This window comes from Tursiops truncatus, chromosome 9 (genome assembly GCF_011762595.2).
Source record: "Tursiops truncatus isolate mTurTru1 chromosome 9, mTurTru1.mat.Y, whole genome shotgun sequence".
In the NCBI taxonomy this organism is placed as follows: Eukaryota; Metazoa; Chordata; class Mammalia; order Artiodactyla; family Delphinidae; genus Tursiops; species Tursiops truncatus.
This window is the reverse complement of record NC_047042.1, coordinates 102,883,533-102,910,528: the sequence shown is the minus strand read 5'-3', so window position 1 is coordinate 102,910,528 and position 26,996 is coordinate 102,883,533. Positions and strand designations below refer to the sequence as shown.

At 43.9% G+C, this 26,996-nt stretch overlaps 1 protein-coding gene across 11 annotated transcripts in view; it reads right to left on the bottom strand.

The window, feature by feature from the left end:
- The window catches only part of RBM33 (RNA binding motif protein 33), a 117,221-nt gene that overhangs the window by 14,815 nt on the left and 75,410 nt on the right, over positions 1–26,996 (bottom strand). For 2 of the 11 annotated variants that reach the window (XM_019930260.3, XM_019930265.3), the window contains 7 exons: positions 25,797–25,929; positions 25,059–25,396; positions 23,348–23,614; positions 21,727–22,017; positions 17,699–18,337; positions 3,629–3,838; positions 1,110–1,298 (listed from right to left, as the gene is read on the bottom strand). In XM_019930260.3, the coding sequence (XP_019785819.1) occupies positions 1,110–1,298; positions 3,629–3,838; positions 17,699–18,337; positions 21,727–22,017; positions 23,348–23,614; positions 25,059–25,396; positions 25,797–25,929 (2,067 nt within the window). The other 9 variants (XM_019930261.3, XM_019930268.3, XM_019930262.3 and 6 more) reach the window with 8 other exon arrangements.

The window sequence follows — 26,996 nt, the reverse complement described above, 5'->3', positions numbered from 1 at the left end:
CTACACCTCACTCTTGTCAACACTCAATGGTAGACGAAGGCTTAAAATACACTAAAAATGAATGTATTGTACTTAATGTAATTAATGTAATGTACTTGTGTCAACTCTGTTTCCCCATGAAGCAAGAGACCTTAAAAGAAAGCACTCTGTGCTGTGTTCTTTTTTTTTTGGCCATGCTGCTTTCGGGACCTTAGTTCTCCCCGACCAGGGATCAAACCTGTGCCTCCTGCAGTGCAACCACTGGACCACCAGGGAAGTCCCCTTTCTGTGCACTTTTTACTCAGAAATCTAACATTCACATCCACGTCCTACGATTTGCATCAAACATCCTTCCCAAGCGCTCCAGCCTCAGACATGGGTCCTGGCGCAGGATGGAGGGCTGTGCTGCTCGGGGGGGTGGGCGTAGGGGGGTTGCGGGGGCGGGCGGGAGGCGGGGAGCTGGCAGGAAAGGCCAGAGTTGGGGACTACAGACACGCTGCTCAAGGAAAACCAGGTCTACCCACTGCGCTGGTTTGCCTCCAGGGCTCTAGAGGCTGGAGCAATCAGGGATTTCAGTGGCAATTTTTGTTTACAACACAACTGGAGACCCATCTGCAGCCAGCTCGGCAGAGACCTTCACGCATTTAGAATTAGCCAGTTTAAAACTTAAGAGACCAAAATATAGTCCACATTATTTCACATTTGTAAAGTCTAAAGCAAGTTCCACAGGTGTTAACATGTGAGGCTATTTCTGAAAATTAAGGTCAAAAGGCTAGATACTTTTAAAATGTTAAAATTGTTACACACAAAACAAGTGTGTGATAGAGCAAAAAGGTTGTGTGTTTGGGCGCATATAAGAACTTTAGGATAATATGAGGGTTTCAAAGGACAATCTGTTCGGCTAGAATAACTATTTCATAAGGTTTCTGAGCACCTGATAATTTCCAAGTAATCCAAGCCTAAGGCAAAGTTCTGGCATCAAGTGTGCACAGCAGATAAAATACTTGTCCTTCTTCTCGAGAGTACTGTTTTACCATGAAGTAACCAACACAAAGGGATCTTAAATGAAGAAATAACCGAGTCTTGGGAAGGACAAAGGGCACAGACAGAACGGGCCCCAGGTGACCCACCTGAATGGGTCCTACTGACATCAGCAGGCTCTTCAGCTGGGCGTCAGTAGTGGAGGAAGAAAGCCCTTCAACAGACACGACGCAGGGCTGAGGCTTGCACTCCACCACCCGGAGATTCTGCTTGTTCGGCATCAGGCGGCCCCGGCCCATCGCACCTGCCATTCCCCGGCCTCTCCCGTGCATGATGACCTGGCAACAACAAAAGGAACTATTCAAGGTTGAAGCTTGGGGGTTTTTTCACAGCTACTAAGATACAAAAGTGAACAAATCAGAATCCATTAAAATACACCGTGAACGACAGGACCTTCTGTAGTTTTTATCCACTATCAGAAAAGGGTTTAATGTCTAAATAAGACCACAGTACCCAGCAAACTGGAGTAAAAGAAAAGGAAGGAAAAGGAAGCAGCAAAGTCTGCACCTATCTTGGTGCCAAGCATGGTACTAGGTAGGCACTTTCTGTGCTACCATCATCCTGTAGACGAAGCAGCAGGATCACAGGGGTTCAGAAACCTGCCGCGAGTAACACAAAGATCTGGGTCCAGTCCTTAACGGCCCCGGAGCCCAAATTTCTCCCACTGTACCACAGGCAAACCCAGCGGGGACCAGGGGACTGTGTATGGTGCTCCCCACAGCCGCCTCCCTGTCACTGCAAGCCACAACACTACGTACCCTGGAGGGCGGATTCTGCAGCAGGAGTCTCCCACTGGCTGCACCACTGCACATTACACTCCTCTGCAGGGCTTTCAAAACAAAACCAAAAACCCAAACTACAACGACTGAGTGCCCCTGTCCCCCACCGAAATTACAACAGCACTGGCCTAAGGTAGGACCCAGACCTTAGCATTTTTTAAAGCCGTCCAGGGCTCAAAACCACTGTTCTGGGATCTTTTAAACAAGAAGGAACCGCTGAGCTTTCCCGTCTTTTCTAATCCGGAAAGTAGATAAAGCACCAGTGCCCCCAGACCAGGACAGCAGTGAAACGCAGACGCGGATGTGACTGGGCTCACTGCGCTTTCCAGACGTCCTGCCCAACTCTGCCCGAGAGTCGGGTAGAAAGAGCCAAAAATGACCTCCCGCCCCATCACAGAGAAGGGCACAGAGGAAGGCAGACAGAAATCAGAATGGAACCCTTAGTACATGAATGGGTGCCACATAAAGGGAAACTGAGAAAAGAACGCAACACTTCGGAACATTCCACAGGAGGCGACACAACTACTCCTGTGAAGTGAGTTCCCAGAGTGCAAAAGGGTATTTCAAGAGAAGTCACATGGGAAAACACCATCAAAAAGTGCAAGTTTCACTGCCTGGAAACCAGCAGTGTGTTCTATAACATTAATAACAACATTCTCTACCGAGTGCTGGCTCACATTCCAGGTATCTTCTTATAAAACCCTCGCAAGAGCCCAAATAAGCCAGGAAAGATTACTGTCCTCACTTTTACAGGAGAGTAACCTGAGGCTGAGGATGAAGAAACACGAGTGCTTTATCTGTGTGTCCAACAGACTATGGGGGGGAGGGGTGTTCTACGATCTTTCTCATAGCATACCCAGGGACAACACCTGACCAAAGAAAATTTAGACTGGAGCAATTTTTAAAGAGTATATCTGAAGATACGACTTAATGTGTCTGTGCCTGTGCCACCTGCAGCAAAAATGTCCCTACTCTGTTTGTCCCTGTATCATAAGGTATTTATGAGAAAATAAATCTGGAGTAACTGAATTACTTCAAAGAACGGTCTTCAGGCTAACACTACTCCTTAATATCACCTGCAAGGCAAGCAGAGAGGATGAACTGGCAGAGTTCAGAGCTTTCTAGAAGAAACTCAGAGCAAGTATTGTTGCTCCTCTTCCACCCTAAGGTCATCAGGCAAGGGGCATCTGGCTTCTGCGCCGAGAGGGGACCTTGCTGTCGGGCAGAGAGGGGGCCCTTGGGAAAGCTACAAAGACACCCTCACCAGAAGCTGGGGGGGTCCCCACCAGGACATGATGGGACAAGGGGGACGCTCCTCTCCTCGGGAAGGTTAAATTCACAAGGGGTACTGGATGCCCACACCTCGTCTCCCACACTGAGCTCGGAGAAGGAAAACACACCCTCGACCCCCAGAGCAAGGGAGGGAGGAGGGAAGAGCCGGGGGGAGAGGCACTTTCTCGGGCAAGGTACTTCACCCCCAAAGGCTTCCCATCTGCGAACTGGGGTGACGAGGAGGAAGCAGTCTCTGGAGGAGCAGCTGGCAGGGGAGGAAGGAGCGCTGGGCTGGGCTCTGTGCAGGGCTGTCCCCAGAGCACAGCTCAGAGCTGCCCGAAATACCCGCAGCCTGGGTTTAGGGTGATTTCCCAGCATCGTACCACTCAAAATGTCACAAGAGGAAAGCGCTTTTGTGAACACGTTAGCTTTCAAAGCCAGGGCGAAGGAAACTATGGTTGGTTCATCCACAATCTGAGCACTCCTGCTGCGCCAGGCACTCCCATCAGTGGGTTCACGGGCTCCGCTCCTGGGGCAGGGGCAGTAACAGGCAGTACCTTCTTGGCCGGGTGAATTCCTTGGATGCTCTTGATGCCTGGAGGGCCGGCTGAGTGCACGTGGGCCCCCACCGGAGGGTGCTGGGGCTGCTGAAGCGCCCCCTTGGTCAGCGTCACCTTGCGGGCAGGCTGCTGTCTCACTTCTGGGGGCTGAGGGAGCCGTTGAGGCTGGCCCTCCAGGTGAAAAAAGCCATCGCTCTCTCCTCCCTGCTGAAACCAAGGCAGCACGCTGGTCAGTCTCCGCACGAGCAGGCATCCCTCCCCAGCATCGGGGTCCACCTCGATCAGTGCTCAACCGAGAAGCACAACCATCAAGCCTGCCATTCACCAGGGCCACGAAGGAAATTTCTTACTTGACGGGGGTTTGGGTTTTAATAGTATTTTTCAAATTTAAAACTAAGATCTTTAATTACTGTACCCACTCAAGAGGTCTATAATTACTAAAGTAAGTGCTGTTGAGTTCAGTGAAATAGTGCTTGACTTTAAAAATACTTCATACTCGACATGCCTTTTCCATTTTCATGAGCATTCTTGTGAAAATCTGACAGTTTGTATAGGCAGTGGTTTTAAACTTTTAACTCCCACTCAAACCTAATGAAAGCGGGTCATGATCCTGACTCGCCCCGCTGTCCCCCGGCGCTGGTTGTGAATCCCAGGCGCGTCCCAGTGCCTTCCTCCCTGCAGATACAACCCTGAACACCTGGGCTCCCCAGAGCGCCCGCAGGCTGACCAGCACCCTGGTCGCCCCTCCTCCTCCGAGTCACAAGCACCCACACGTAGGCTGGCCTCCGGCCTCAGTCCTGTTTGGAACAAGAGCAGACCAGCCAGGAGTCTGAGAAACTGAATGAGGAAATTCTAGAAATGAAAGAGTTACTGGAGGCCCAGACAAGTCCTCCCCACATGGCGGACAGGGAACTGCAGGGGGACAGCAGGAAGAAGAGCTGAGGAGGGGTCTGAGGGGGCAACGCACTCACAGCTCGCCGGCCAAGGGCAGGGCGGGGTGCCGAGCACCACCGATCCCTGAGCGCTGGCTGAGCACTAAGCTGGGCAGCGACAGGGCTGCCTCCCAGGAGACCAGGTGAAGAAATGAAAAGCCCAGGCCCAAACGGATCCTCTGGTGAATTCTATCAACTGTTTAAGAAAGACAGACTCCCAATCTGGTTCAGAAAACAAAAGCAGAGGGACAACTTCCCCACTCATTCTCTCAGACTTGTATTACCCTTTTACAAAAGTCAGACAAAGACATCAAAAGAAACAAAAGCCACAAAAGAATATCCCTCATACATATACATGAAAAAGATTCTCACCAAAACACTAGCAAACTAAATTCAGCAACGCAGAAGAAGAATCATACACCATAACCAAGTAAGATTTACCCCAGGAATGCAAGGTTGGTTTAACTCAAAAATCAGTTATCAGACCACATCAGTAGAGGAAAAGACCACATGACCACCTGCACTGATACAGGAAAAGCACTCATAATAAAAATTTTCAGTGAACTAGGAACAGAAGGGACAAATCAACCTGACAAAGGAAATCTACCAAAAATCGACAGCTCACATCATGCTTAGTGTGAGACTAGTCACGGGTATTCGACCTGCACGTTAGTCACCTAGGGAGCTCTCGTGTGTTAGTGTTCCTGGACTCTGACCCAGAACCATCCAATTAGACCCTCTGGAGCTGGAACCCAGACATGAGTATTTTTTTGTTGTTTTTTGGGGGGTTTTTTTTTTGCGGTACGCGGGCCTCTCACTGTTGTGGCCTCTCCCGTTGCAGAGCACAGGCTCCGGACGCGCAGGCTCAGCGGCCATGGCTCACGGGCCCAGCCGCTCCGCGGCATGTGGGATCTTCCTGGACCGGGGCACGAACCCGTGTCCCCTGCATCGGCAGGCAGACTCCCAACCACTGCGCCACCAGGGAAGCCCCAGACATGAGCATATTTTAAACGCTCTTCCAGTGATGTTTTCCAGCCAGGGCTGAGGATGGCTGAACCAGGTGGTTGCCCCCATAATGTTCTGTGACTCTGTGACTCTATAATGTCGGCTATAATTGTCTGAAATGTGATCCTGCTGGGCGTTATTCCAACCTGATGGGAGACTGTTCCCCAAATGAAAACGGACGCACTATGGAAAGGCAGGCCGTTCTGCAGGACCAGGACCCACATGAAGTCAGACTGCTTCTTGTGCTTCTTGAAACTTCTCCATTACATCTTTCATCCAAAAGGTGTCAGCAGGTACCCCAGCCAGGCAGGGATGATGGCCTATTCTCAGCACACAATTTTTCAAAGTTCATATCTTGAAAAGCTATGTGAACACTCTCTAGTTTTGTATATGCTTGAAATTTTCTATACTAAAAAGTTGAAAATTTTAAGGGTATACACCACATATTCCTATCTTTAAAAGCCAGTAATCCATCACTTATTAATTTACTTAAAATCATATTCAAATTATGTTAGTATAAGATTCATAAATTCACTGTTCAAATGTTAAGTCTCACTGTTCTTAAACACGTCTCTTTACATGGGCTGACACCTCACACTAGCCCCCAGGTCCCACCAGAGGCTGTGCCACAGATGCGGGTGGCACTGGGTCACTGAATTCTCCACACAGCTCAGCTACCTAACAGTCTACTGACTGATTCTCCACCGTCCACCTTTTTCACTAATGTGGATAAATGAACTGGCTATTATGTATGGTTTAGAGAAACCAGTGGCTTAGACCTGGGTGAGTCTGTTTTTGTTTACCAAGCCAAAATTTCCTATGCATATAGATGGCAATGAGATATTTACTGAATAAAACAATCAATGGTAGATCAGGCTTCTAAGAACTACGTAGCTCTGAATGTGCTATTAAAAAAGAGATTACAGTATCAGAATACTAGGTTATAGCCACTGTCAATTAGTACACACGTATTTACTAAATGCCACTGTGATACTAAAGAGGCCAGCCTTCAGTTCAGCACTGATACTGGGTGCACCAGAAAACATACTGTCATGCTGTACAAATCGGTAATCAGCTGGTACATGTGGTCTGAAAGGAATGATGTCCATATATACGGTGGACAACATGGTGAATATCGTTGCAGATATTTTCTTTAGCAATCCAGAGCCAAAAACGTAGATGATCTTAAAATAGAAAACAAAAAAAGAAAAAGAGAAGAAAAAGGGAATTCCCTCGCCACCAGTGGTTAGGACTCTGTGCTTCCACGGCCGGGGGGGCCTGGGTTCAATCTCCAGTTGGGGAACTAATACCCCACAAGCCGCGAGGAGCGGCCAAAAAAAAAAGTAGATGATCTAGATAGTGAAGTTTTATTTAAAAAGAAGAGCTTGCACCAAAAATAGGATATTTGCCTATTTTTAAGGTATACACTGTGTGTATGTATTTGGGTGATAAATATGTAACGCTGTGGTGATCTGATGATTTTTAAACTGGGAATTAAGAACAGAAACATTTAGTCAATAAACACCCCAAACAAAAATTCTCTTTGCTGTTATTCTGAGTTAAGAGACTGGTGCTAATTTATGTCTGACAATATTAGGTCAGAGGAACACCCTGAAAAACAAAGTTCTAAACTTTTATTTTCCTTTCAAAACAAGTTTACGTTTTAAAGTAAGCTTGATTCCCATCTGCAGTTCAGAAATACAGGTAGAGTTATCACAAAAAGCCTCTCCATTTAAGACTTCCTAGGAGATGGCCTGAGAAGACACAGTAAAGGACGTCTGTGATCAGAGCGCCTGCAGGTCTGGACCTCGCCGCCTGGAGGTCTCCCCGCTCCGTCTGCATCTCACAAACTCACGGGCACGGTGAGCACCCCTACTCCTCCCCGCCCGGGGAGCCTCAGCAGCCGCCAGCCTGACCTGCTCACTCGAGGGGGCCCCCAGCATCTCTAACCCTAAGGTTTCCCAGGCCACGTAACTGCTTTATTCTTCTTCACAGCGTTAATCACCACTCACAGTCCTGTCACGCTCACGAGAACGGGAGCCCCGCGGGCAGCACTGGTCGCCACGCATCCTCGGCTCAGAGAAGAGGACCGAGCCCTGGGCAGGAAGACGACAAGCACTTGGTGAGTCAACGATGAACAAGAAAGAGGGATGCTTCAGGCAGGGATTATAACAAAGGCCCAACTTTTGGGAAAAACTGCTATCGTCAGCTTACTGACAAGTGACGGGAAGGTCTGGGTAAGCTCTGGAGTTACTTATATTCAGGACAATGTTTTACACCTTCTACAGCTACAAATGATGTAATAAACTTTATAACAGAAATTTCCAGGGCACTCTAGGCTCTCCATCACCATGCTGAATGGCACCATTCAACATGCTCCACTCATGGGAAGATGGATGGAGTTGTTTGCTGAATGTCTTCAACTTGACAAGTAGTACACTAGGGTCTGTACAGAGACTGTTTTCCTTCAATCCTCCCTCAAGGTAAATATTATTATTCTCACTTTCCAAATGAAAAACCCGAGATCCTTGGTCACACAGTAAGTGCTTTTAGGACTTCCTGTCTCAGTGGTTCCAAAGCATGGACTCCACACAACCTCGTAGGCAAGGAGCTTATACTAACATAACTATTTTTAGCAGGGTTAGAAACAAAGGGACTAACCATCATTCAATTAAATCATTTTAAGGAAATGAAGGTTTACTATAATGCTCTGCTCTGACATTTTTCTGGAAACCATGCTGAGGACTCAAGGCTTAAATATAAGTAATGTTATTTCATTTTGTAAGAAAAGCAGTTTTTTTTTTCAATTGAGAGAACAATTATTTTCTTTCAAATTAGCACAACGAAAAGCTAATTCTTAGGATAAATTTTAAATCCCAGAGTTATTCCGGTTAACACTAGGCAACATTCAACCTACTAACTTCTAGGCTGTGGCCAGAAACATATTTTTTACACCTACTCTCACATTCTCACAGACACAGAAAAAAGGTGAATGAGAACCAAGCCAAACTGAACCCGCCTATTTACTTAGAAGTCTTCTACAACTTGTGCATATAGTTAACAGCACTGAAGGAGATTCCAAAATTATTACTTATGTAAATTTTAAAATACTGTCGATTCAAATCAGGACTTTCAGAAACCTGAAAGTTTCATTAAAAGCTTATTAAGTTACATTATCATCTTAATGTAAGGAAATAACTAGTCATCTGTGGATGGCAGATTACATTCCATTCAAAGAAAGGAAATCCACTTTGAAAGTGCATTTCTCTAGGGTGGCACAGTTCCCTTTTAAATTCTTTGCACAGCAGTGTGTTTAGACATGATTTTAAATACCTTTTACTTCCTCCAAAACAGATGAAGAGAAGAGGAGTTCGACCTGTCTTAGGCCAACCTGGAAATATTTCCTTGCTTTCTTCTGCAGATAAATATCTTTTAATGAACACACTATAAAAATGTCTCTTGAGGGCAGTTTTTCTTAAATATAAAAGGCACTTCCTGAATTAAGTAAGCTTAGGGAACACTTTTTACCAGCTTAATCGTTAAAAAAAATGAGGTTTGTAGCCACCAACATTAGCATGACAAGTTTATTTATAACAAATTGTTTAAATGTATAGATAAAAATGCCCATTGATATTGTCAGGGTAGCCTGCAATTTGACAGATCAAATCTTATTTTCATTCTTAAACATCATGAAGAAGTGGTATCGCTGGCTCGCATTCACTAGTGAGCAAATTGATTAATCCCTCTCTATAGAAATCTCAACTCTTGATTACACCTATCAGACGTTAAGCAGCATTATTCTAGAGTGACAACACTTGACAAATTCCCCAACCATTTTTCTCAGCCTTTGTGGCCCTGCTAGCTTGTATTAACCCTGATGAAAAATTAATTTTCCTTATCTTCTTCTAAACCCCAAAATCCAAATCCGCCAAACTGGCAACTCTTTCTGTAAAGGTATTATGAAAACCTCTAAAAGATTAATTGCATGTCTTCAGGTGACATTAAATTAATTTCTGTACTCATGACAGACATTTGATACTCCGTACTGAGAGGACAGATAACATTGTCGGGACACAGAGAAGGACAGTGGTTAGGGTCCCAGGGCAGCCTCTTATGAATTCTCCTTTCGATAAGGCCTACTTCACTGTCATGGCAATGCTGCTGATCTGCCAGCCCACAGACCTCACAGAGCAGGTTTCTATTAACTACAACAATGCTGGGCCTGGCCCTGTGATCTTTAGAAAGCTCGCCCAGAATCTGGACAATAAATGATATGCATGCTCTACGAAGTTTCTAAACACAAATACATTTCATGCTCTAGTCTGTCTTTGAGACTACTACTTAAAGGAGAAAAGATAAAATAAACAGGCTAATAACATTCTTATCCAGGCTCCTGTGTCAATTCCCTAATTAAACTGCTGCAATATGATATGAGGTGAGGACACTTCACATGGGCAGTGTCCATCTATTCTACGCAATAAGCTATCCCTCCATACGGCAAGCATGCAGAACGTGTAAAAGCAGCAACTTAAATCTAAACTGCTTCCTATAAAATTCCAGCAACAGGTCTACACGGGCTGGACTGAAACAAAATCCTTAAGGTTAAAGGGATCTCACAAGTGCTTGCTTGGGCTTCCTGGAGAAAAAAAGGATTCAACCGGTAGGTGCACCAGGATTTCGCCTTATGGTGATAACACGGCACAGTTATTCAAGTGCTCTCTCTCTCTCTCTCTCTCTCTCTCTCTCAACATTCTACCTTTCTGAAACTAGTTAGGTTTGGGCAATCTTTTAAAAGCAAAATTAATTGGCCTTTGGAGAAATATACCAAAGCCCTGAGCCTGTGAGGGGATCTGATGCCCCAGGATTCTCCAATTTCTACAGCACAGACCTACCAATCTAAAAAAAGGAAAGGACTGCTAGAAGTGAGACTGCGGTTCACCCAGCAGCAGGGGCCCACGAACTCCGGCTTCTCCAGCAAGAGCGCCCCCGTACGGATGAAGCTCCAGACTCTGGAAAGCAGACGCTTCCAACCTGCCCCGGATGGGCAGCTGGGAAGGACCTACTTCAGAGCGCTAGGCGACTTCCCCGCGCAGGTGACGAGGCTCCTATTCTTGGTAGCCGTTCGAAGTGAGGAGAGGGAAGTTACCCAAGACGCTGGAGAAAGCAGATTCCTTTTCTGCTGGAGAAGGTGGGTTAGCAAATCCTGATTCCTAATTACAAGAGAATTATTTCTGATTTAACCACTTATTTCGCTCTGAAAGAAACACCATATGCCTAAAAACACCTATAAATTCACGTGTAGACATTCTAATTCATTAAAACTGATGCCTGTCCTCTAATGGACAGTAGTCTATTTTGCCCAAATTTAGAGGTCACATGTTTAAGAATGCTGAAAACGTCATACCTCTAGAAGTTATCAGTTCTTCGCACCAAAGTGTTTCAAAGCTCTTAAAAACAATTACTTATGCACAGTAGCTTCTCCTCCAAAAGAAGATTCTAGAATATACATCTTATCAAACAAGCGATTAATCAAAATTCGTGCCCCATTTTTCTTCCTCTCTTATTTGCCTTTCGGCCATCTGACTGCTCATCAGCTCCTCTAACAGGGAAGTGATCAGGCAACAAATGAGGCCCAACTACAACCAGCCACGTGGCCACTCTCCCCACCAGAGAGGAGAGGGATGGCAGGACGAGAGGGAACCAGGGGTCAGCAAGGTGGGAGTCTGGGCTCTCACCTCCTTGGACAGTGGTGCCTTCACACCCACCCCCACTCCCCGTCCATCTGGGCAGGGCCTCTCCTGGCTCCCCTACCTGTGTCAAAGAAGCTTCTCTTACACTCAGCTTCCCAGAGGTGTTTCTCTATCACAAGCCCACTGCAGTTCTGTCCTTTACTACCCATTTCCAACTCACTTTCATCTGACTTGCTTTCTCCTGGTCCTCTAGCATGGCATCAGCTCTTGGGTACTGCCCAAAACCATGGCATCAAGTCAGCTTCCACCAGAAGCCAATGAGTCAGGACAGCTGAGTCCTCCAGCCGTGGCCAGGCAGCTTGGCGAGTCACAGAAGGACATACACAACGTGAGCCTTGTTCTGCCTTGGCCTGGGGCGTGGGTCTCCCCAAGAACGAGTCATCACCACAGACTCATCAAACAGCCAAATGTACAATACAATCGCATCTTGTAAACTGAATTAACAAGGATTAATGCTATTTCTGGTGTTATACTCTGCTTACTAGTGTCATCTAAATGTCTACAATATACAGCTGTTACTTTTATAATCAGAAGTACTGTGGGGCGGGGCGGGGGGGAAGGAAACGACAACAACACCACACTGTGTTAACTCCTCCTCCTTGGATATTTCCATAAAGAAACTGTAAAAAAAAAAAAAAAAAGAAAGAAACTGTAAACAATACCTGTATTTTTAAAGGGAGAAGCTACTAATTTTCTCTATTATTTCAACAAATGTTTCTTAAATATTTATAATGTATTTGAGACAAAAAATGAACTGAAGTGGAAACCCAGCCTCAGTCAGGAGCAGTGACTAGGAGACAGCTCCAGCAGTGCGCAGAGAAGGGCAGGGCGCGGCGGGGGCATGCAGGCGCCGAGAAAGGGCGCAGCGTGAGTGTGGACGGAGCGGGGAGACAGAACTACAAGAGCAAGGCGGCCAGACCACGGAAAAACAGGGCACGTCCGGAGAACGGGAGGCCGCGAGGGTGACCACTTGTACCCCCACCTGCGACTCCTTCTCAGACTAGAGTCCCCGAAGACTGACAGATGACTCCAAGACCAGCACTTCTGTTTCTAGTAAATCTGATACACAGTGTAAGAAACTCCTTATACTATTTTTGCAACTTCTCTTGAGATTACGTATATCAAAATTAAACGTCCTCCACTCCACAAAAAAAGATCAGGTATGCACACACCATCGCGCTAGAGAAAATCTGAGAATAACTTTTGAGGAAGAGAAGAAATCTACAAATGCACACCAACCCCCAAAAGCAAGCTCACACAAACAAATTGGGACCTTTTACGTGAAGCATTTTGACAGCCTTTTAAAAGTAAAATTCAAGAATATCATGACTGGACAGCTGGCTTTCCTGCTGAGGCATTCTGTGCTTCTCCCATTTCTCTGTGTGGCCAGCAGAACAAAGGGCTCTTTACTTAATTTGCTGCCAAATTCTTAAAATTTTCATGACCTCAATTAGAATAAAGCAGCTGAATTCAGAATTTGCTTTCATTTTCTTAAAGAACACTGTAAGAACACACTTTTTCTTCCTTTAACTAAAAGGAAAGGGTAGTAACATCTACTGAGCCAATGCCATGTGCCCAAGCACTGTGCCACTCATCTCACCCATGTCACAACAGTTAACCCTCACAGCCACCCTGGGAGAAGCTTAGCCTCATTCTGAGGAGGACACAGGTTCATCTGGGCCAGGTAACCCGATGCAAACATCTCAAAGATTCCCCATTTCCCCTAACCTGGAAGACAGAGCTGCAGGCCTAATGAAACTCCTGAATAAACAAATTCTGCACGGCACTTGCTCGTCCTAATTCTTTTTTCTGGGGTTTAATCACAGAACATGGCTGAGGATGATTATACTAAGTTTACACTAAGTAAACATTTTACATTTTTATATATGCTCTGTTATTAACCTGAAGAGGTTTTCTGGATTATGTATTGGTTATGAGAGAAATTATGATTGGGGGCAGGGGGGCACGGCACGCTGCACAGCTTGTGGGATCTTTGTTCCCCAACCAGGGACTGAACCCAGGCCCTCGTCAGTGAAAGCATGGAGTCCTAACCACTGGATCACCCGGGAATTTCAGAAATTATAATTTAACAAGATTGCTCTTTTGGTTTCTGAAAATTAAATACTTAAAAGTAGCTTTCTGAGAAATGAGCAAATGGAGACTATTCCTATGTTTTAAATAATAAAAAGAGAACCATTCCATCAACTACAGTTCTTTAAGTAGATTACTTATATAAATATTATTCAGGGAGGCACATGAAATTTTAGAAGCAGTATTTGCCAACATTTAACACTCTTTACAAGTAGCATTAATTTGTTCCTTTTTAAATCTCACCCAACAAATCAGACAATATAAATGTCTGATTTGGGAAAAATGGGAAAAAAATGGGAAAAAACTAAAAAAATGGGAAAAAAAATGGGAAAAAAAAAATGGGAAAAAACTAAAATTCACAAAGAGATTGATCAGCCTCATAACAAAAGGTCTCTTTAAATTTCAAATTCCCTTAATGATTTCAATTTTAAATATAAAATCGGATCTATTTTGATCTACATAGAAATGTTCAAAGACACATTTCTAGCACACAGCTATAGTCACAGCTACACTCAGCCAGGGTACGCCGTCCCTCGCTTTAATTCACCATACCAGGCTACTCCACACAGGTTCCAGCACAGGCGTGATGCAACCCCAGCCACTCCCCAGTCCAGACTCCCCAGTCAGGGCTCTGTGGCCCACCTCTAAACCCTCTCCACATACTCTGCAGCCAGTCAGTACCAACTGGGGTTGGCAAGCAAAATGAAACCTGATCAGCCCTCATGCTAGAAGCCGCCCCTAAAAACTCACTGGAAAGAGTACACTACTCTCCCTAATCTAGAACTAAGAAACCTAGGAGGAAAAGGAGCAGTAAAAATAGCTATTGTAAATAAGGGTAAAAAGCACAGGATTTAGAAGCCTCGCTCTGCCAGTCAGCAGCTGAGTGGCCTGGGCTACTCTCTGAGACTCAATTTACTTACCTGTGAAATGGCAGTAATAGGTCTAACTCATAAGGATGCTGTGAATACATGCTGAACACCTGATAAACAGCAGCTACTACCTATTATGTGGCATAAGATCAGGGAATGTATTTCTAGAAGGGGCCTTAGGAGCATTCCAAAAAGAAAATGGACATTTATAAAGTAGCTTCTACGTGTTAGAAGGGCCCCCAAGACAATAAATAGTAGACAAGCATCCAGCCACGGGTCTTCCTCAAACACAGCCACGTTGTTTTCACCTCATCACACCCTCCTGGTGACTGAGGGCCTCAACCTCCACGCCCCCCACACAGGAGCTTCGGATTGGCCAACAAAGAACACATGAGGCCAAGACGGCTCCCAAAGGAAGTCAGGTACGACTCTGCGAGCTACAAACCCAGACCTGGTCAGGGACTGTGTGAGAACCGACACCAAGAAATACTTTTCATTACGTCCTTTTGAAAATGCTTCCCATGTCCGTAATGCATTAGCTCTAACAAAGAGGAACAATAAAAAAAGACTAGAAATTCTCCTTCGATGATCAGTATGAATTAAAATCACTTTGAAGATAGTATAATTAATGAAAGGGCAGACTGAAAAACCTATAGTCTTAAGACACAGGCTCTTTCACCTTTCAAAAAACCCAATTTAATAAAATCCAAAGATAAATTATTGAATTACAGACAATGAAATATGGAAATGACAAAAGAGAAGACCTTATTGATTCACAATTGCCTCACAGGTAAAAGTTCACCTAAAGAAAACTAATTTAAGCTGTCATATATTTTCAATTTGTACATCAGAATAAAACTGATGTACAAGAAATTTCCGCTTCCCTAACAATCCTGTAGATACGTATTTTGACTGTGATCACCACCAGAGCACAATTTCTAGAACAGCACTATGTACTGCAATAGTCCTGTGTCCTGTCTGAAGACCAACTACTAGAACGAGGAGACCACTGAATGCAAAGAATAGTTTAGTTAATACATTCGATGCCAGTTTAGGTTAGAAAGAAGTCAAACTGACTCTCTGAAAAGTAAATTTCTCTAGAAAACCTTATAAATAGGATGTCTATTGTATTTCTGCACAAACAGAATGTGAAGAAGTCCTGGGCTCACAGCAAAATACAAGAATGTGAACTGACAATGAAATGCTTCTATTAAACAAGTAACTATAAACCTGAAATGCATACATAATATTCTGCACAGGTACGATATACAAGTCAATCCTCCCATATGCTAAGCCCCTGTCAGCCCCTCACCAGGGTGGCTGGTTCAGCTCCAAGCACACAACATAGCACAGCCCTGGGCATTAATGCCATGGTGCATGAAAGGAGAGAAGGACCAGCAGGGACAGAAATAAAAGGAAAAATGAGAGCGTACTTAGCACTTACAAGAACTGTCTCCTTTTTGCACAATGGGTATGTTACAAATAGTTCCTACCCACCAAAAAAACACACCAAAAAACCCAGGCCTTTAGGGAAACACTGTTTGTTCTGGTTCAGAGAGATACAAACAAACGAGAGACATTTATCCTCTGATAAGGTGAAAGTTGCCAACATGCTATTGGAGGAATTTTTGGAATAAATCCTAATATACAGAACATGTTGGTTAATTAACTTAATACTTAAGAATTAAAAAGGGAGCTAAAAAACCATTTCAAAGTTTGGCAGACAGCTATTTTCATGTAAAATTCCTCTGTTGTTTTCCTGTGTATTGTAAAATTATACAGCATGATTTTGGAATATGGTCTGATATAAAAACTATATTTTTTCCACAGGAGAAAAAAGCAAATTGAGGTAGATAAATTCTGCTGAAGTAGATAAATTCATTAGTTGAAGGCTGCCTGTGGACAGCAGAGCTGTGCCCTGCACCTCCTAGTCTGCCGGAGCCCAGAGTGCACAGGCCCGCACCGCACCACTGTGGCTGCCCAGGGAAAAGGCCTATTCCCAAACCATCGCCCCATGGCCCACCCTCAGAAGTTTCTAACTCAAGTAAAAAAATGAGACACCAACAAAGTATGATTAAAATATGGTCAAAAGCAAAAGGCCACACAGACACCGGAAACTGATGAACACTTGGGTCTTCACCTAAAGATAATAAATTCATACAGTATTTAAGCAATCTGATATAATACAGGCCATCTACTTATCAACATTTTGAATCACCATGAACCGAGGTGAGAAACAACAGATTTGCTCTATCACAAATTTTCTTATGGCGTGTGAAAAACTTCACACCTTAGTCTACAAACCTAGAAACAAAAGCAATTAAAACTCGACTAATTAAGCAGCAACAAGGAGCCGCCCTTAATCCAGCACAGCAAACAGCTCCCGCCCGTTCCTAGTGGTGCTGCTGTCCCTGGGTGAACTGAGGATTAGAAGTCCCTTTCTTTTTTTCCTGTAAATATTTTGTGGTTTTAAAAGGAATCATCTGTAGCTGGTTTGCTCTAAGAGCCTGTGTCTTACGGTTCTCCCCCCTTCTTCCCCAGTTTGTAACACAAATTGCACACAATGGGGAGCTGCGACAGAGAGCACGACAGTTACTCGGACCAAAGAGTCTGTTGCAGAATTAATATAATTAAAGCAAGAGACGAGTGCTACCTTCTCTAATAAATAAAGACTATAGGGCAGAATCAAGGAAGCAAGTATTCTACAGACGCTGACGGGAGAATCTCCTGCAATGGGAATCTATCTGCAGCAACTCTGTTTAGTTTAAGTACTGAATTTATCCAAACTGCAATTACTGTGCTTTACTGAAAAATGCTCTAAAATGGGCACTGTTATGAGGTGAAGAAAGAAATGAGGGGTGCCCCACTTCTGAAAGCACATGGTAGGATCACACATGATTTCACTTTAGAATACTGTCAATCCCTTTCTCCCTCAAGTGGGGGCGGGGTGGTGGGCAATTAGCTTCACCTGGAAGACGGGAACCAGTCTTTGAAACAACGCTGCTTAAAAGCAACACACACACTGCCCCCCCGCCCCCCGCTGCCATAGATGCTCCCTGAGTCTAAAGCTACACACAACGAATTATGTGTTCTGTGGTAAAGGAAATTTTATTTTTAAAACAAACTGATGATGCTAGCATAAATTATCTATAAAAAGAAGCTAAAACTGAGAAACGTCTAATTTAGGAACTGTCACACTGGTTTTTCACTAAGACTCAAGAGACAACTGAAACATGGGTCCCAATTGGAAGCAGGATTTAAACGACAATTCTTACACCAGCTTCAAGTGGGGAGAGGCTGGTCCACATGATTCTAAGACAGGCAACTTTACTTCCCTTCCTTCAAATATCCTCTCTGGGAGTTAGGACATACTAAGTGAAACATAGATTCCAAGAGGCACTGGTGACCTCGTCAACTTACCCCGCCTGACAACTTAATCACCCTGACCTTGGAGCTGACGTGCGGCCCGTCTCCGCCACCGCTGTTGGCCCGGTGCATGACAGTCCTTTTCGCGCCAGGCTTGGCCTCCGGGGGCCGGCCCTGGAGGGACGCGGCTCGAGCAGTCTGCGAGGGGGGTGGCGGTCCCTCCCCGTCTGCAGGCTTCACCTGCAGGACCTTGTGCTGAGCTGGACACTGAGGTATGGTTCTGGCCTGTCTCAAATGTTTCAGTGGTTTCATCTGCTGTCCTTGATACTGCGTGTTAGCACCAGATGGCACAAAATTGGATGTTTTGGGTGGAACATTTGAAACAGTGGCATCTTGGTTTTTCACGAGAAGTCTGTTTTTCACATGCGGTCTGACCTGTGCCCCCGGGAAGGGTAACAGTGGGTTACCATTGGTGGGCGACGGTGCCGACAGCTGCTCCTCCTGCCCAGCCAGGGCCGGCGGGGGGCAGAGCTGCTGCTGCTGCTGCGCCAGCCTCTCGAGCAGCTCCTTCTTCCTCGCGCCGGCCTGCTGCTGCCGCCGCAGCTCCTTCTGCTTCAGGATTTCTTCTCGGAGGCGCTTCTGTTCTTCTATCTTTAAGCGGTATAACCTCGTTTCTTCATCTTCATCAGGAAACTGAAGCAGAAAACACGCATGGTTTAGAGTGCAAGGCTAGGTGACAGTTCCAGTCTGTTTCAGCAAACTTAAGAAAAGGCACTTTCTAAAAACCCTTTAATTCAGGATTGAAAGAAGCCGTTCAAAATCTGCTTATAGACTTTAAGTATAACTCCTTCCCCTGGGGAGGGAAAAAAAAATTACACAGCTAAAGCTAATTTGGAAAATCTTATCAGAATATTAAAAATGAAATAATGTAAATTTCCACTCATTTACAACTTTGAAACCAATTAAACTATTCATTTAAGATATCAAAATATGTTTGAAATGGAAACTGCAACAGTAGGGAGGCCTCGCTGTCACACAGGTTTTATCTGGCTCTCCTCTGACGAACCAACAAAAGGTGGGGTGTAAATGACCTGAAAGGGTCTGATTAGAACTATTGATTTTTCGTACAGAATTTTCAGCCTGATCTCAAACTCATTTGTCACAGAATAATTGCTTATAATGAACAGCACAAATCAATCTCTCTGACCTTGAACTCATGCACTCTCCTCAGAATCAAAATGCTGCCAATTGCAGTATTGGAATATTAATGGTATATAAGGAATGCCTTTAATATGCCAGTCCCAAACCATTCTGAAAGTCTATCAGAAGAATCTTTGTAAAAAGTCCAATAATTTTCTTAAAAAAAGCATCCAGGGGCTTCCCTGGTGGCGCAGTGGTTGAGAGTCTGCCTGCCGATGCAGGGGACACGGGTTCGTGCCCCGGTCCGGGAAGATCCCACATGCCGCGGAGCGGCTGGGCCTGTGAGCCATGGCCGCTGAGCCTGCACATCCGGAGCCTGTGCTCCGCAATGCAAGAGGCCGCAACAGTGAGAGGCCCACGTACCGCAAAAAAAAAAAAAAAAAAAAAAAAGCATCCAAAGAGGAAAGTTTAGCATTTGTTTAAAATTGTAATAATTTTCTTTAAAAAAAAACATAGATATCATCACTCACAGATCCTTTGCAAAAGAATATAATAGGATTTACTCTACCTAGAATTCAGCTGTTAGCAAATAAACCTTAGAAGTTAGGAATTACAAGACCACAATGTAGCTGAAGAGTTGGCTGGTGCCCCCAGAGCCCGTGCACTTGACCTACAAGACACAGAGCCAAGCCCCCTCATTGGGGCTTGCTTGTCATTTTAGCAGCAATCCTGATCAACTCAGTCACCTAATTTCAAAGTCTAGGACAGACCTGAAACAGAAAATCTTAAGTTGGCTGAGGGCTACACAGAGCTAGAAGTGACATTAAGAGGAAGACAGAAAAACAGAAGTTCAAAAAGTACAGGGGCCAGGGCATTCTGGGGAAATAATAACAGGTCCAGAGGACCCACTGTTTCAAATGCAAGAATAATTAACATTCACTAGGATTTTTCCCCATGTAATCAAAAAAGAGTTAAAGTATGTTCAAGAATATAGGTAGGAATACTTCTAAATAGATTTGTCCTTCATTATATCATTACCAACTGGGTGCATATAAGAAGATAAACCACACTTACCTAAGCAAAACAAACAGAAGGTTTTAAAAATAAAAAAAACACTTTACTCCTGGTCCCATTCTATGTGCACAGAAAATTAAAAGCAAACAAATTAAGACACGCACCACTTACACTATGGCCACCTGCAAGTTCCACTTCACGCACAAAGCATCCATTTTATCCTACAGAAGACTTCTTCAGAAGCCTGCTTATTAACTCAACTATTATGAAAGGGACAAACGTGGCTAGTGGTATGCCTAAAAAGTCACTTTTCTCTTTTTATTTAGCCACTGTTACTACAAAAGTAAATGTGACTTCATTTTTGAGCCAAATCCATTTACACACATGAGTCAGGAGCTAGCTCTATAAACTAAAAGCAGGATGAAATTTTTAGCAATGATTTCTTTTTATAAACTATCCCAATCCCGTCTGTAAATCTACATGATTTTTTCATATACTGATTTTAAAACCGAAATGTCACCCTTCTTCTAATAAGATGTTATTAAACGTTAACTCAGTATTTTCACTTTATACTTACATTTCTGACTTGGAAACATTACATTACAGCTGCTATAATAATTTATTAGAAGAAAATCTGACACACACACACCCCCGCACTTTAATTGATTGAAAGGCAAAAAACAGTTAACGCTTGTTTTTATTATGATTAAGGGCTTATATTCTCATCTAAGGAAACTTCGTGCCATTATTTTATGAAGTTAATAGATATACTTACTTATTACATTATATATATTATTATTAACGTAACTTCCACATACTGGTCTCTTGCCACGTCTCAGGCACATACACCCAATAGTTAAGGAAACTGAGGCTTGGAATAAGTGAAGGAACTGGCTCAGAGCCGCACTGCTAGCGACAGCGGACCATTCCAAGGGCGTGTTCTAACCTGTGCTACACTAGATGCCTATGCTTCATCAGAACCTACATTATACAGATACTGCCCAACTTTTGTATCTATAATTCCAGGGAACAGCCCGCAATGGAATCCTGACTTCAGGGAAGCATTAGACAAGCGCATTCACTTCTTTTACAGGAGACCAAGGGCCTCAAGGGGTTTGTCTCAGGCATAAATTTTACTGACGTAAAGAAATTTTTTTTAAAAATGTGAAAGTTTGTGACTAATACTGCATTAACACTGAACTGCCTCTAAGCAAAACATAATCAAGTGGCCAAAACTAAACAAAGGTACAAATAACATCTCAATTGGAAATCATGTAGAATACTGACTTGCATTTATTATTTATTCTTACAACATTTATACCTATTTAGAAATCAGCAATAATATACACAATTCAGAACAAAACACCCCTCCCCATCTTATTTAAAGGTCTAAACTGGTCCTACCTTCTAGAAGTTCACAGTGTAAAACCAGAAAAGCCACAGGAACATAAGAGTAAATGTAAGGGGTCAGCTAACTATGGCCCATGAGCCCATCCAGCCCAACGCTTGACTTTGTCATAAAGTGCTACCAGAACACAGCCATGCCCATCGATGTAAGACTGTCTATGTTTGCTTTTGTGATAAAACAGCAGAGTTGAGTAATTCTGAGACAATTTGGACTATAAAACCTAAAATATTTGTTATCTGGGCCCTTCAGAGAAACAGTTGGTTAAGATCCCTGATATACACAGATTCTGTAACACACAACTATAACTGTATAAATACATGAATACAATCTGATATAGTACCAGTGAGAATGAAAGTGTATCTTATATGAACATGGCTGTTAGGTTAAAAGAAGGTGGGATGATTTTGTGAAGAACTCACTGGGTGAGAGTGAACTGAGATAAGAGGTACAGACCTTGATTATAAGGTCTCCCTGTTTGAAACCAAACATTATTTTTTAATTAGAAAAAGAAAAGTCCTACCTCTGGTTCTGTTTTTGCTTCCTCTTTAGGCCGGCCCACAGGGCTAACTGGCTTGACTTTCACATCAGCCTTCCCCTGCGCAGTCCTGGGCCCCACCCCGGGCCTCGTGGGCGGTGACGTGCTGATAATAGGCTTTACTTGAGCCCCGGCTGGTGCGGAGGAGCAGCGACTGTTACTCACTTCTATAACATGTGATGGTGCTATTGGTAATTCACGCAAATTACTGTTTCTTGGAGCAGTTGGCTGCATTTGCTGCATTGGTCGTTTGGTTACATTCTGAGAAGTTGTGTTCTATCATCACAAGAAGAAAGAAATTCTAATTACAACTGGAAACTTGGGAGAAGAAACATAAAAAGGCACATTAGATTAAAATATTTTTAAAAATCATTCTAACTGAATACGTGACTTCTCCTTTGGGGGGCAGACACCTTCCTGTTGGTAAACATTTTTTCCCTGCATAAATGCTTTCTGCTCTACATAGTAACATACCCTTACTGATAAGGACTGGGGCTGGGAAAGGTACCATACCTGCCTACAGACAGGCTCCTCTTTACGGATATTACACCAGGTGACTTACAGGGTGGGGACAAACATTTTTAACAGAATCAGCAGTGCAACAAGGACTCCCGCACAAGGAGTCAGCTGGGTTAATGGCACCACCACTGTCAATGGGTCCCCTAAATTGAAGGTAGAACAAACAAAGAACGAAGCATTAAGTTAGTGCCCTAAGAAAAAGGAGGAAGATGCCCATCGCTCTCATCGGGGAGGAGACAGTCAGGTCATGTTCACCCTGAGGATCCTTAACAGAGACCCAGCGCCTAGAGGAGTGTGGAGATCTGTGAGATGGCTGGGGGAGGACTGCATTCCACGGCTGCTCAGCTCAAGACTGGGGGTGTCGTCTGCCCCTGTTCTTACAAAAGGAAGCCCAGGTTACAAAGCACCCTCTTTCCAGATCTAGAAATCCTTTCTCACTTCTTACATCATTTTAGTCTCAATGTTACTTTAAGAAACAAAGAGGCGGGTATGAAAAAACTGAGATTAAAAGCAGCTAAGTGACATGCTTGAAGCTCAAGGTCAAAAGGACCAGTATTAAAGGGAAAACCCAACTATCTCACCTTACAGCCTGGAACTCTAACCCTGAGCCTCTTTACGCGGTTAGTTATTTAATGGAGGGTAAGACAGTAACCGTGACTAGTCTTTGACTTTTAAAGCGACACACATCTCCCAGTCTCTTTCAATGCACGACAAGCCGCACATCTGCCGATGGTACTCGAGAGGTAACCTCACAGATCAATGCAGTCCATCCCCCACGATTAACTATAAGCTCCATGAAGGCAGGAAATGTGTCTCTCTCATTCACTGCTGTATTCCCAGGAACCAGAGTACTGCCCAACAACAAAGGATGTTCAAGAAACTCCTCCTGAATTCATTTACTTGTGCATTCAGTGCCCACGGAGACAGACAGCCACTGGCAAAGGCAGAATGATTATCACCCAAAACTACTTTCTGAAGTTATGCATCAATTACTAAGGCCATCTCGCACTACAGGAGGATCTAGACACACAAGGCCCCGCGACATAAAAGGTGCCCCCGGAAGACAGCTGAGGAACTGGACACTTACATGCCTTAGCCCCTGGCGCTGGGGGCACTGCGTCCGACTGCTGCTTGGCTGAGGCGGCCCCGTCTGCATGTGAGGCCTGAACTGGGGCTGAGCCGCGGGCATCAGGGGCGGGGGAGGAACAGAGAGGTGGTGGTGCTGGTGCGGGTGCGGGTGCGGCGGCGGCGGCGGAGGCGGCGGCTGGTGCTGCGAAGGTGGCTGGAGCGGGGGCGGGAGCGGGGGCTGCTGCTGGGGCTGCGGGGGAGGGGGCAGAGGAGGGTGCAGGGGCCCCTTCCAAGCCAACAAGAGAGAAGCAACAGTTTATCATGTACGTACTGCTCGTGTTCCAACTCAGCCATTTCCTTAAAAACCCCAACACCAGAAAGAAGCTTCAAGTGGCACTAAAATTTCATTTTAGATTTGTTGATGAAGCTGATGCTATCTTAAATGCAGTGATAAGCCAAAAGCTACTACCCTGCATTTTATATTTGCCCTAAATCCTTTAGATCTTGAAATTCCAGGAATTTATCCTAAGGAAATAACTAAGGATGCGAGCAAACACAACCTCAAGGATGTTTCCTGCAGCACTGTTTCCAATACCCAAGGACTGAAACCAATAAACATGGCCAGAAATAGTGACAGCCGTAAAATGTCAACTTGTGCAGTGTTTTCAAATGCCGTGGTGAAAGAGAACTCATCACCATGAGAAGATGGTAATAACATGTTAACTGGGAAAAGAAAGCATCATGATGAGGATGCAAGCACTAAAGAGACTGAAAGACATGTGCACCCAAATGTTAGTGGTAACTGTCTCTAGATGGTGGGATGACTTCATTTCCTTTTCAAATTCCTATCTATACTTATTTCTGCAATGCAGTGATTATATATATTACATTATATTGTATTATGTATATATATTTATACACACACACACACACACACACACACACACACACACATTTATATATATTTTGGTTGTGCAGAGCAGCTTGTGGGATCTTAGTTCCCCGACCAGGGGTTGAACCCGCACCCTCGGCAGTGAAATCACAGAGTCCCAATTACTGGACCTCCAGGAAATTCCCAAATTATACTTTTTTAATAAAAAGAAAAAAACATTTTGTCCTACTGTAACACCTTATATAATAACCATTTTCCTGTTCTTACTTTAGGTACATATTCCATGTGTTTCTAAATAATCGGTTCAAGCCCATCATCATTACATACCTTAACAGGAAACTTAAGACACAAGAAAAAACATACTGGGTAAGAGAGGTATCAGACTCAAGGCAGCTGATGAAACATAAAACACCAGCAGAGGGCACTCAAATCTCTCAAATAATGAGGGAGCAGCAACCCTTTTTTTCCCCCACTACATATTGCAGAAACATAATTTGACAAAGAACCTTATTTCCTGTTAACCTTTTAAGAATCTTGCAATGATAAGCAAAGGTATTATCAAAACATGCCCTAATTTCATTAGCAATGTATAGTATATCCTTTACAAAATCTTACTACTGAGTTTTTTCATTTCCCAAAAAATGACAATCACTTTCTCCATTTCTCCTACGATTAAGGAGATAAGCAATATTGTTAAGGAAGTTGTCTTTAATAAAGAGCACATTTAAGTTGAATACCCTCGTTCTTTAAATAATCTCCACATCTTGGCAGACTAGAATAAAAATGTGAAAGGTTTTAACTTGAATTCTGAAACACAAAACCAGCCCCTGACGCCTACCTGAAGGTTAGGCTGTGTGTGGGCGGGCAGGAAGGGCTGTCCAGGGCCAGGCAGGAAGGGCTGTCGAGGAGGGATGAACGGCCGTGCTGCTGCGGACCCCGGCTGGCTGAAGTGCAGAATCCCCACCGGCCCTGGCGGCTGGAGGGCTGGCCTCACGGGCCTCTCTCTGGGGAACACAGGCTGCTGTCCTTGCTGATTAAACGCTGGTCCAGGCTGGGTGAATGGTAAGGGGCTGGGAGTGGGCACAGGGTGACCACTGCTAAGAAGCGTGGGAGGAGGTGGCGGGGGAGGGGGACTTCGCTGTTCCAGAAAGAGATGGCTCGGGAACCTTGGTTCACCTGAAACGGAAGGGCGTTGCAACGTTACTGCCCTCTGGTCACACAGAACACACACTTCACAGAAATCAGTTTTATGTACTGTCTTAGTATGGACGAAAATTACAAGAGGTTGGGTGTGAATGTCTGAAAAGAATTCTACATTTTGCCTCTTATTTCTAGACTGCTTCATTAGTCATTTTCTATAGATGATTTCCTCCTTTGTATGAAATTTTCACATTTCAGATACCAATAATGTCCAATTTTAGCATCTGAAATGACAGGCAGAAGGGCTATGGGACAAAAATCTGACACTCTTATTAACAAAATCTCCTATTGGGAGCTAAATACCGTTTAAAACATAAGCATGTTCAGGCACGTCGCCCCACGCGGCTTTGCTCTGTTACTCTGCGCCATCCTTTACCTCCTAAGAAGAAAGGGTCTCGCTCCTGGGGAGGCGGCGGGGCCCTCCACTGGTCCTGAAGAGGAAGCCGCGGGGGCTGGCTGAAGCTGTTGGGAACAGGTCCAGGTGTGTGCTGTGGGAACTCTGGAGGGCCCTGAAGCACAGCAGGAAAACAGGGTGGAAGGCAGGAAAATGAACGGTAGTTTTCAGAAAGGTGTACATGTTTTAAGTTTTCCTCTGCAAACGTCAAGGAACTTATCTCCTGAAGCCGCCACCCCTGTATATACACACACACACACATATATATATATAACCTCATGTTACAAAATAGGTGATTCTGCCATAGTGAAACAGTCAAATGTCAAAATGCAGCATCTAAAAATTAATTCAATGTTTTAACAGCACTACAAAACCAGAAGAATATTAGTTTTAAGCTTACTGAAATCCATGCAATTACTGAGCTTCCTGTCCACTAATCCAAGAGACTAAATGTCTACTTTCAGTGTTCCTGACACTCTTCTCAAACATGCTATTCTTTGCTACCTTTTTCACACAACCATAAGCCACAGCTATGAAGTTGCTTTATTTCAACAGAAGAAAAAGAAACTGAATGTGTACCATAACAAAAATCAGCAATCGCTGACGAAACAGGAAAATGTGAAATGTTTAAGAAACCACATTGCTACAAAAGAAATAATACAGTCAGATTCCATTGGCTAAAAATTCTGAACTCTTAAAACAGATTGCCGTTTTTCCATAACTGCAGGTTACCAGTAGAACTCTACAAAGACAAATTACTTCACTTTTTAGCCAATATTTTACAGTAACTTTAAATGGAGTATAATCTATAAAAATTTTGAATCACTACGTTGTACACCTGAAACTAATATTGTAAATCAACTATACCTCAATTTTGAAAAATTACTTCATTTTTCAGTTGGCCTTTCAAGCATTTATGGAGATTCTTTTAAAACACCACATTTACTTAAGAGAGCCTCACAACTTTTTTTCACTTCTTTATCCAGAAATTCATTGATTATACATACTGTATCATCAAAATAATATTCATTTAATAACACCCCATTCTTTGAAGTATTTCTCAACTTTCAAAAACCACACTTCTTTCTCATAAACTTAAAATTCTAATGACTTTTCTGTCATTTTATTACGAATTAGCTGTTCTTTCTAAATGTGACATCATATTATAACACTGAAAATGCT